Raw genomic sequence first — 12,200 nt, 5'->3', positions numbered from 1 at the left:
GAGTATCTTAACTGTTCTCCTACTGCCACAACCCATCTATAGTCTGCACTAATAAGCATTCTCCCCTGCACACAGACCAATTAACTTGTTGTCTCAGAGGGTTTACACTGTATATTTTCCCTTTCGTACTGGAGCACAGCTCTGTGTGTTTAACACTGACCAGCTTCACTTCTCTGTATCTTTTCCCCTGACTCTTCCACAGCTTAGTGGTATTTCACTGAGCAAACAAAAAAGGAAGTGGGGTTTCAAAGTCTGTTTATACATCAGCCCTCTTCATCCAGACACAGAGAGCAGGTGTGTCACGTATTGGTGCTGTGGACTGAGCTGGGTAACATTAGCATGCGGTCAGCTGAGGGTTGGAGGTGGTAATGACCTGGCGGATTACAGCAGCCATCAGTCATCGAGCCATTAAGCCATGTTGGCTTGTCACCCTAGATAGTAGTAAAATGAGAGTATATGCACACTCAAACAATATACATGCAAGTGTGTAATTGTACCTTATTAATCTGTGTTAACACACAACTGTAATGTTTTTCGCTATTGTGCATACGTGCAAGTCTGGGCCCCCCCCTTCTCTGTACTCGTGTTGGTCCTGCCAGCCAGACACACATAGAAACTTGACACCAGCCTTTTCCAGACTTGCAGAGCCTCACATCTATGCCAGCTGCACAAGGCTCAAACAGAAAACCAAACCACCTACCTCCCATTTAGACTGCCAGCACGACACTGAAATATTCCTCAACATTTTGACTGTTTCTGGTTTATGTTGCCCAAAAAACAAGGTGTAGTATGAAGAACTGCAGCTTACACTTATTTTCTTTACTGACTGTGACATGTATTTTCTGGATTTGTCTTTATAATATCAAAAGACTGCATAAAAAAAAAAAAACTGTTCACTTTCTCTAACCAGCTTCACTCAAATATTTTCACTATTTCTTGCATGAGGTAAGAGGCAACATATCCTCAAAGGAAGCTGGAATGAGCAAATGTTTAAGTCTCTTTGAGCTATAAATGAGAACCGATCATTAAAATGGACTAATTAATGTATTGTCTAATAAGCAGCCTCTGTATGACACCAACAGCAGGCCAAAACACTTTTTTTCCCCCCCTGTGATCAAATATGTCCATGGTGATAACTTTTCTCTTTTGTCATCTCCTTCCCTTTCCCCTCTAAGGTCCCTCCATGGCAATGAAATCTCAGAGCTTCCTGATGGTATCTTCAACGATGTGGCCTCACTTTCCCACTTGTAAGTAGTGACACACACGCAAATGTATGTCCTAAAGGCAGCTTATGAGATACCATCTGCACTTACCACTGACTTGCTGAAGTCCACACACATGTACACACTCACACATACGTATGTTCTTTCAGGCACAAAGAGGGGGGGGGGGGTCTGGCCAGACAGTCGGAGTGTGTAGCTCAGTGGCCTGTCTGTAGTCTGCTTTGGTGGGCTCCGCATGAGCCAAGCCCTCCCTTAATCAGCCACAGTCCTGTGGTTAAAGCAACACACAGACCCCTGTACTGTCTCTTCTCCGAACACACATACACACACACACACACACACAGACACACACACACACACGGTCACTTCTTCTTGGTCTGTAGACTTCAGTGTTTGTTTTGGTTTGTTCATTTCTGTCTCTGAGTTTGTGTGTGTCCATTGGGTGTGTGCCATTGTGTGACTGTGCATACACTTGTGAACATGTACAAGTAGACGTACCTTTGCCCTCTGCCATCCAGCCTCGATAGTCACATCACCCCTTGACATTCACTGATCAATAGACCTATCAGTGTCAGAGCTGCAGAGGAAGATGGGAGAGAATTAAGCAAAGACATTTTAGGGAGAGCAGTATCGGAGTCAAGGCTGCATGAAAACGGGGAGAGGAGAGGGATTGAGAGGAGCCATTGATCCACAGTCACAGTCAAGTGGCTTTCATGTTAGCAGATGTCAGGTGTCAGCTATTGGCCCGGCCTGAAAGATGAGCCTGTGTTCCACCGTAATGGAACAGCATTGATTCAGGAGTGTTTGTGCATCCAGCAGGAGGACAGGGCGGCATTGATTCACGACCACCATGACAGAAGTGTTTAGGAGTGCCTTCTGTTCACACCTTACCGTATAATTGAGAAATCTTCCTCCATATGATGTATGGCACCAAGTGGCATTGATCATTAAACTTTAAATCTGTTTTATTCTCAGACAAGCAGTGTTTAAGTTGTACAATACACCATGTTGAGGTTAGCATGGTTTGTTTTACATGAGGCTGTAGAGACACCTACTGGTGAAAGGAGTTCAATGCAGGCATAATCAGAGTTTGTTACTCAGTTTCTCTGTTCTCTGTCAGGGCAATCGGTGCCAACCCCTTGTACTGTGACTGTCGTCTGCGCTGGCTTTCTGATTGGGTGAAGACTGGCTACAAAGAGCCTGGTATCGCCCGCTGTGCTGGCCCACAGGGCATGGAGGGCAAACTCTTGCTCACCACACCTGCAAAGAAGTTTGAATGTACAGGTGAGTTATGCTGTTGGACAGAAATATGAAAAAAGTAGCATTAGTATCTACATGCAATTGATTCTAATTGGTCCGGCATTTCTCTAGGAGATGTGGACGCTGCAGTGTTGGCCAAGTGTAACCCCTGTCTGTCCAGTCCCTGTCTGAACCAAGGCATCTGTCACAGTGACCTGGTTGAGATCTACAGGTGCAGCTGTCCTCCAGGATTCAAGGTTAGATCAACACAGTGCTGCCCAAGCATACTTCAGTGTGTCGCAGGTCTTTGAGTCTGCACAGTTGATAGTAAAAAATTAACACCGTGTCTGTTCTCGATCTCAGGGCAGGAACTGTGAGACAGCTCTTAATGCCTGCGTGAGTAACCCATGTGCCAACGGAGGAAGGTGCCAAGTGAATGAGGATGAGGAGGGAGAATACAGGTGAGGAAGACCTGCTTTGAAATCAAATGTTATTTCTCTTATACAGAACTCAGCAGCATGACAAATGAGTACATATGTACACATTCACAGTTGCACGTGTCCACTGGGCTTTGAGGGGCGCACATGCCAGACCAACACTGACGACTGCGAAGACAATGACTGTGAGAATGGAGCAACCTGCATCGATGGAGTCAACAACTACACTTGTTTTTGTCCCCCCTACTACACAGGTTAGTGTGTAGTAGTAGTCAATTAAAGTAGTAAGGTGATAGTAAAATAAGTAATGCCATCATGCAGTGGACTTAGCTGATAAATTTAATTGCACTGAGTGAATATTTTACTTAGAAAGTTTTTTTGTGTCTGGTTTAACAATAGTGCTTGTCCATGTTTAAATATAACTGTACTACATGACTTTATTGTTTTGCCATTTTTGCAGGATGGTATTTTTCATTGTATTTGGTATTTTTCAATACTTGTTTCTGTGTAGGGGAGATGTGCGAAGAAATGGAAGATGTGTGTGCCCCAGGGCGGAACCCCTGCCAACATCAGTCTACCTGCCTCATCACCTCCACCGGACCTAAGTAAGTGGCAGCAACATCAGCTACAGATAAATGATGATGTTAAATCATCATTTACACACAGGGTAGAGCTAGCTTTGTCAGTGCTCTGCTTGATTGCAGTATGTGTGTTTGTAAATTGCAGGTGTGTGTGTTCTCCTGGTTATGTTGGTGATGACTGCAGCATAAACTACAATGACTGTGAGGAACATCGCTGTCAGTATGGAGCTCAGTGTGTGGATGAACTAAATGGATACTCCTGCATCTGTCCTGAAGGATACAGGTGAGAAAAGTTCAAAGCTCAATTTTTTATGCTAACTAGAAAAAACTAAACTAAACTAACAAACTCCTCTGCTGTTTCTTGTTAAAGTGGTCAGTTGTGTGAGGTTCCCCCATCTGCACTGTCCCTGTGTGAGCTGGCCGACTGCCAGAATAACGCCCCATGCGTGGAGCGGGGTGGGCGTGCCCACTGCCAGTGTCCTCCAGAGTTCGGTGGGCCGCGCTGTGAGAAGCTGGTCAGCGTCAATTTCATTGATAGAGACTCGTATCTACTGCTGTCTGACCTGAAGAACTGGCCTCAAGCTAACATCACCCTGCAGGTATTCAGTGTGGACACATGGGCATTTACTAGATTTCTGTGCTGATATGGCCTTTTCTGTTGAGTTAAAAGACTCAACCGCCTTATGCAAAAAAAATTTCTCTGTAGGTGTCAACAGCTGAGGATAATGGTATCCTGCTCTACAATGGAGACAATGATCATATTGCAGTGGAGCTCTACCAAGGTCATGTCAAGGTCAGCTACGACCCTGGCAGCCAGCCAGGACATGCTATCTACAGGTATGGTACCATGTACCATCCAAAATGGTTAATTTACTGTCACTTTAGCTAATTCCAGACTATTGTCATTATATCTTCCATCTTTTTTCTATTACCAGTACTGAGACGATCAACGATGGCCAGTTCCACACAGTGGAGCTGGTGACCTTTGACCAGATGGTGAACCTGTCCATTGACGGTGGTCTCCCTACCACAATGGACAGCTTTGGGGCGGTGCGACCCCTCAACGGGGAGGCTCCGTTATACGTGGGGGGTAGGGGCCCTCTCCAGAACACACCTCCCTCCTCTGCAGGCACTCTTTAACTACTACACTACTGTCAATCACCACCCTTCCCCCCTCGCTTTGTCACCACCGCAACCAACCCTTCCCCTTAAACATGCAATCCTGCAACCCTTTCCTACCTCCACCCAAACCCTATCCTCCACCCACACCATCATCACCTTCAGTCATATGACTGTGTTTGTTAGGACCCACATAAAAATGCAAAAATAAGCACAGATGCACATTTGTAATAAACATGACACAATTTACTTTGACAGAACATAACTTAAAAATTAACATACATTCCCACTGTTATTCAAGAGCTCTATTGTTGTAGTAGCACATTTTTTGTTGTGTAAAGTATGCCCTCTAGTGATTAACCTAAAAACTACCAGACACAGTCTTTATTTCAGATTTGTTCTGTATTTGCATGGATTTTGATTGACTGTGAATTTGCAAAAGCCACTCATGTACAAAATTCGATCTTTCAAAAATGTAGCTGATTAATGATAAATGAATAACAAACATCACCATACAATCCTACACTCGGTCTTGATGAGACAGTTTGTTCAGGAGTGGCTCTGAATTTATACACTCTGTATTAGTGTGTTTTGTTGTACTGTTCAGGAAACATTTTCCCATACCTCTTTGCTTTTTGCTGTCCTCTGTTTCAATAATGGTGTGTCTTTTGGTGCCAATACAAAATATCAAAGTCAGCTTGAAAAATGCTTCATATGTTAATTTGACTAATTTTTATATGCACTGTTGAGACACACTGTTGAAAATGCCTCCCCCCATTACACTCATACCCAGCCCTGTGTTAGCTGTCTGTCTGTGATCCAGTATGCACATCCTCACACATATAAACATCACCTCTTTTCTGTCTTCTGCTCCAGGCATGCCAGTTGACGTACATTCAAGCACTTTCCGCCTCTGGCAAATCCAGAACAGTTCCAGTTTCCATGGCTGTATTCAGAACCTGTACATAAACAACGAGCTCCAGGATTTCACCAAAACCCAGATGAAGCCCGGCGTGGTACCGGGCTGCGAGCCCTGCAAGAAGATCTACTGTGTACATGGCATCTGCCAGCCTGATGGGATCCAGGGACCAGTGTGCCACTGCCAGCCAGGCTGGAGCGGGCCACACTGTGACCAGTCTACTACCAACCCCTGCCAGGGCAGCAAGTATGTTAGCAAATGGTATAGAATTGATATTACAGCACAAATGTTACTGCTGAGTGTCTTTTTAGACAAATGAATACAAACTAAATCATGTCCTTAAGCAGAAGTCCCAATACAACAATACAATGCATTAAAATCCTAACAAAGTACAGATGTATTATCAGCACAATGCACTCAGAGTATCAAAAGCTTATTTAGACTTTTGACTAAATTACAGGGCAAGGAAAATGTCCGCGCCTGAAATGTTTAGTTACTGAAAAGAATTGAGAGAATCAGGGTTCACAAAATTAAGAAATTTATTAAAAATAAATTCGAAAATAAATATATTTATTGCCATCCTTATACAAGTAAACACCAACAATTTGTACAATAACAAAAAGCAAAAACACAAAGAGATGAAGGAGCGCTTTTGTTACTGCACATCATTCAAAAATAAGAACCAGACTCTGCAAGTGCCAGTCTGCTTCCTGTATGCACTGTAAAAAGGCCAATTAGGCCAAAAGATTGTGATAAGAAAACAAAACAAATAGCCTATTCTTTTTTTATTCTTTACTCTTTGTGAATATCAACTTTAAACTTAAAAGTATAAAAAGTATACTTCTGAGTATAAAAGTGAAAATTCAGAGAAAAAAGTTTAAAAGTTAAATTTGAAGAAATTTCCTCAAGGTGGAAGGTTCATGGCGTGTCGTACTCACATAAATGGAACAAATGTGGAGTCAGTCACCTTGACCTTTCATCCTTGAGTCCACGTGGATACTTGAGGGAAATTCTTCAAATTTGGCACAACACTTTCATAAGATACTATGTTCAAAAGAATAGGATGTACTGATAGATGCACTAATGGACAACCTAAAAACATAATGCCTCTGTCTGTGGCTATTACCAGCATCTTCTCTCAGAAAATAGTAAAAAGAAATTTAAAGTCATAATTGTGAGTACAAGAGAGAAAAACTAAAGTCAAAATTCTGAGAAAAAATTATTCTTAATTTAAAGTCAGGAAAAAAAAGTGTTTACGTCAGAAATCTCATAAACAAAAATCTGAATTCTGAAAAAAGACAAAAAATAAGTTTTAAAAAGTTTTTTTTATAGTGACAGAAGTCAGGAACAGTGCTGGAGAAGCCAATTGCAATTTGGAAAATGTTTAATGCAATTATTTAAAGTTTTTATGTGTGAACTCTAAAACGTGAACTATTTCTGTCACAAAAGTGTAGTGAAAGAGGGCTAAAATATAGAATACCATAAAATGAAGTAATACTTCACTATGTAAAAGCGATTTCAGTGTCCATGAATCCATGATTCTGTACTCAAGCCATCAATTTGTTCTTATGTATTGGCCATGAAATTTTATCAAGGTTATTCTCTCTTTCTAGATGTGTCCATGGAAAGTGTATCCCACTGGACACTCAGTCGTACCGCTGCGAGTGTGTGGAGGGTTACCGTGGTGCCCTGTGTAACCAGCAGGGGGAGCTGTTCAACCCCTGCCGTCGCCTGTCCTGCAAACATGGTCGCTGCCAGATCTCTGAAACAGGAGATGCTTATTGTCACTGTGAAAGTGGCTACACCGGGGAACTTTGTGACACAGGTTTGTTTATTTGCTTTTTGCAAATTTCTATAACTGAGAGCTGAATCCTCAAAAACAAAAATGAAGCACTCCTTTTCATTATCACTCCAAATAAGGCTGTAATTCTAAGCAAAAGAGGAAAGACTTTAAAAAGTGGTGATATGATTAGGTAATCCTGTCTATGTCATGTCTGTTTTTCCAGAGTCTGAGTGTCGAGGGGAGCCTGTGAGAGACTTCTACCAGGTGCAGCGAGGCTATGCCATCTGCCAGACAACACGCATGGTCTCTTGGGTGGAGTGCACCGGAGCTTGTGACACGGGGGCCTGCTGCGCCAGCCAGCGAATGAAACGCCGGAAATACACCTTTGAGTGCAGTGATGGAACCTCCTTCAGCGAGGAAGTGGAAAAGACCATCAAGTGTGGCTGCGTGGGCTGCATGTAGCAGCATTCGCTCACATTTCCTGCTGCTGCCGCCAAGCAGAAGATAGATAGAAAGGAAGGAAGAGAGCAGACTGGAGGAAAGCGAGGAAGAGAAATAAAGAGAGATTATAAAGAATATATATAAAACCTCTATCTATATATTATGGACATTTGTAAAATAGGACATATTCTCCCTTTCCAAGGGTGTGTGACCTACAGTAACACAGAGAAACCAACATCATGAGCAACAAAGTAGAAGTGACAGCAACGGCAACAAAACCTGCAACATTGTACCTGCAACATTGTTCCAAGTGGTCCAGAAATTTCCTGGTACCTCTCCAACCCAAATTACCCAGAGTGAATTCCCCATTCATCTGTGAGGCCTCTGACAGCCCAGCCATCATGCACCATCTCTATTTCGCGGAGGCAGTGAGGACAGTGGGGTCCAGCCTGGCTGAGGATGGCAGAGGAAAGGCATAGAAAGACAAAAGGAGAGAATCAGAGGAATGAGAGAGCTGGACCACTTGACTTGGCAAAGCTATCTTGAGTTGAGCTTGGCTGGGTTACCTGGATTGGGCTGGAAAAGGGGTTGAGTTAAAGTTGTTGTCTGCCAGGATACAGTCATCCATCCACACATGCACATGTAGAAATGAACTGTTAGGGTTAGAGCGGCACATAATCCAATATGGATGGCATGGCTTCAAGGCCAGGTGGTCTGGTATCACAGTTGTTTGCTGTGAGTTACCATAACATAGAAACTCCAAAAAAACAAAAAAAAAAACAAAAAAAGAGACTGCACTGACTAGCAGCACTGAAAATTACATCTCTCTGAAGTACATGATAACCCATGCATGGCGTACATATGTTTACACAGCCTTAACATTTGTAAAAGTGAGAGGGCTTGTGTGGTGCAACTATCTAGTTATTTCATACAGGAAACAAATTGGGTGCTGGCAGTGCCAAGTGGTGATCAGTCCCCCAGCATGCATTGCCTCTGGGTTAGGATGATTTGCAAAAACCCACCCCTTCTGAGCAGATGGCCATTTAGCCCTGCTCCTCTTGATGCCTGCAGTATTAAACTCATGCAAACTATTGCATGTGTGGAGACGAGTCTGCCAACAAATATGTAGAGCTTTTTAATATCATTCTAAATGTTATTACAATACAAAAGGTTGCAGAATCATCTTCACTTTTTATTTTGTTCTGCCAAATTTTCTCTTTTGTTTTGTTTTTGTTATATTTTGTCTCATGATGTAATCTAGCTATTTTACCTGCCCTCAACCCTCCCTCCAACCCTTTATATAGAAATACTTAACAGATTCTAATATATATATATATATATATTTGTATTTCATTTTGGTATAGTATTTTTCTATGTTAAAGAGTAAGTCTGTTTCTGAAAGTTTGGGGGGACATTCAAATGGTTCCCTAGGTGTTTTTATTTGTTGATTTCACTTGTTCCATCAAGGTAATTAATTGCATTAATTGGCCAAAAATACAGCAGCTGGTTGGCTTTGTTGTATAGGAGGCAGTATTGATCTAGAAATATGTTTAATATTGTATATGTTGTCTTCCATGTGAATATTACAGCTAAATCATGAGAATGTGCTTCTTTTTAATTTATTTTATCTAAAGGCATATCTGGTAGAAAGTGAAAGACATAAATGTTGCTGACTTTCAACTGTTTTCAAAAATTTTGAAAAGATATAAAAATAATGAACAAAATAGCATTAAAAAAATCTGTAATTGTAACATAACTTAATGGCAAGTTATGACAGTGTTTTCCTCCTCTCTGACTCTAACATTCCTCATTTGCTGCAGGGGATAGAGAGGTCAGAGCTGCAATTAAGTGATGCCCCCTCAAATTTACCTTATAATTACCACACCACACTTAAAGGCTTCTGATTGTTTTCATCTTATTTTGTTGATGTCCTGGGTTGTATTTCTATCGGTTTGAGAGATGGTTGCCATAGAAAGAGGGTGTTTTTTTTTTTTTTGTTCATCAGAGTTAAAGTAGTCAAGCTCAACTGATCATAAGCTGCTGTCAAGCCAGAAAAAGTAGGATGAAGTTGCCTCCGTGGACAATAAACATGTTAAGGTAGATCATCCGAGAAGTGTGAAGAGACAACTGTGTAAAGCATTACATGCCTACTACTGACAGATACTGAAGGAGAAAGGTCTGGACATTTCAATGTCTGTCAGTCCTGACTGGCTTTCCAGAAAAAAAGAAGAAATGGTGCCAATTACAGTGAACACAACAGTCATACCTGAATGTATAAATGTGTATAGATAAATATGACCTATGCTTATTCATGAAGTGGTAACTTTTAGCTGTTATTTAGTTCCAATGTAAAATAGAGAAATCACATACTGCCATGCTGTCAGTCAGGATGGCTTAAGGCATTGTTCTCCCTGCAGAGTGGGATTGTGTTTATCCATTTTGCTGATCTAAATGTTCAAAGTGTCTTTATAGTGTGAACGGCTGCAGAGCCAGATCTCAGCTCAGTACAATGCCACATCACAGAGTTCCTATTCATAATGCTACCCATGTTAACTTTCTTTTACATGCTCTTGATGTGACCCCAGTGGTGTGCAATAACATTAAAAGATGATCTCATCTTAAAGGATACTGATGAACAGTCACTGTAATTCCTAGGCTGTGTGCCTCATAAAGGTACATATTTAGTCAAATGTGGCTTTCTTTTCATGTTTCCTTTACTTCCTCAGCACTGATCTGTACTGGACTGGTGCATTCAACTTCCTGGTAGACATCTTAGTGGTGCTTGTGCTATATTGAGATGTAATTCAGTTATCTGGTCACATGACCAGAAACACAGATTTGCCATTCTATGAACTATATACATAAATATGTTATTGTAAACTACACTTTGTCTCTGTTGTATTGAACTGGTGCAAAACTTTACAAAATATCCCTAGTTGGGTTCTGTTTATTTGTTTTATTTGTTTTTTTTTTGTTACAGGATTGATGGTGGGATTGAACTGAAAAGCTCCCAATAATGCTGAATGTATGTAGTGCCACCGACAAAATGTTTACCAAACCTCCACTCTTTTCATTAATTAAACTTAAATGTGTGTGCTTTTAAAGACGCGTTGACCTTTTTCTTTTATTTGATGTCTCACTTATTGAAAAAAAAAAAAAAACTTAATCTAGTTCTAGGGAAAAAATGAAAATTTGAACATCTACAACTGAACAAGCATGATTGAGCAAAAATCCCAATAACAGCTAATAAATGTTTTGGCCTTTGTCAGAGACAGTCTGTGGGTATTGAAGAAGGGATCAGTGGAGAAAGACGGCCGATATATGAACTAAACAGCCACATATACCTGGTGCCTTCAGTGCTCCTAGCTATGGCAAGCCTATTTAACATTTCTGTAATTATATTTTAAACACTGACAATGGCATATCTCTGTCTCTTAGTCCATTTTAATATTTTATCACTAGAGACATATGTATTGCAGATGTCAATAATTAACTCTTCTGAGTTAAAAAGGAAATTTCACATATTCACACTTCATGTCAAATGAACTTTGAATATTAGATATCCACAATGTTATGTGTTAAGTGTGCTTTAGCACCAATCTTATGCAACAGATCTAAGCTTACATTTTAAGGGAAATTGTTGTGAAACACACATAATTTTAATTTCCGATTGCTTCTAACAAATGTTAAAACGGCTTGCCTGAGGATAACTGACCAAAAGACATCACTAATGCGTCTTCAGACAAACAGCACATATTTTTAAATTTCCTTTGAGGTATCAATAATGTTCATCTTATCTTAAATCTGGGGAAACTAGAAAGTAAACTGAATGTGTAATGTTGCTCACCTGTAAAGCAGAAACAGAAAACATTAGGTCTGACTTGAGTAGTAACGTGTTGAAGACACCTCCAAACAGAGTCTTCTTTGACACATCACGTATGGTATCTCTGTCAAGAGTGAAAGAGGGTGGCAGTACAGATTAGTTTGAGCAAACTGGAAATGATATTGAATTTTAGATGGTTGCTTGAAATACTCACCATATGAGCACAGTGTAGAGAGGAGGCCACAAAGAATCATTGAACAGTCAGTGCTTCAAGTGGACACACTTTAGCTGTGTTTATTTCCAACTCCAGCTGGATAACTTGGAACTTGGAAATAGTAAAATGAATCACCATGTTCATTGGTGAGATCTCATTTGTTCATCCTGTTTTCTGCATGAAATGAGCTGATGGAGGCAAACTGTTTACCAATCTGTCCCACAGTGGGGGCTTCATGTGGTGCTCAGGTCTTTCACCTGTGCCTCTCATATGAAAGACCTTCATACATCATGCGTCACAAAGCTAGCAGACTTGCTATGAGGGCACAGTCCATCAAGAGCATGGGTGCCCCAACTGCTGAGCTCTAATGAACAGTACTAAATATTTACATGGCACGGTACTAAGGGCTCAATATACTTCA

The 12,200-nt window shown here is 41.0% G+C and overlaps 1 protein-coding gene across 2 annotated transcripts in view; it reads left to right on the top strand.

Annotated features, from left to right (window-relative positions):
* Positions 1–9,960, top strand: part of slit1a (slit homolog 1a (Drosophila)) — an 81,690-nt gene extending 71,730 nt beyond the window's left edge. For both annotated transcript variants that reach the window (XM_026309161.1, XM_026309160.1), the window contains 13 exons: positions 1,176–1,247; positions 2,344–2,507; positions 2,595–2,719; positions 2,826–2,923; positions 3,014–3,153; positions 3,411–3,504; positions 3,626–3,763; positions 3,851–4,079; positions 4,187–4,317; positions 4,416–4,570; positions 5,476–5,764; positions 7,132–7,343; positions 7,525–9,960. In XM_026309161.1, coding sequence (XP_026164946.1) covers positions 1,176–1,247; positions 2,344–2,507; positions 2,595–2,719; positions 2,826–2,923; positions 3,014–3,153; positions 3,411–3,504; positions 3,626–3,763; positions 3,851–4,079; positions 4,187–4,317; positions 4,416–4,570; positions 5,476–5,764; positions 7,132–7,343; positions 7,525–7,763 — 2,086 coding nt within the window. In that variant the 3' untranslated portion in view covers positions 7,764–9,960. The remainder of the gene's footprint in view (positions 1–1,175; positions 1,248–2,343; positions 2,508–2,594; positions 2,720–2,825; positions 2,924–3,013; positions 3,154–3,410; positions 3,505–3,625; positions 3,764–3,850; positions 4,080–4,186; positions 4,318–4,415; positions 4,571–5,475; positions 5,765–7,131; positions 7,344–7,524) is intronic.
* The last annotated feature ends 2,240 nt before the right edge of the window (positions 9,961–12,200 follow it).

Source organism: Mastacembelus armatus, chromosome 15 (genome assembly GCF_900324485.2).
Source record: "Mastacembelus armatus chromosome 15, fMasArm1.2, whole genome shotgun sequence".
NCBI classification, from domain to species: domain Eukaryota; kingdom Metazoa; phylum Chordata; class Actinopteri; order Synbranchiformes; family Mastacembelidae; genus Mastacembelus; species Mastacembelus armatus.
This window is presented reverse-complemented; position numbering and strand designations above follow the sequence as displayed.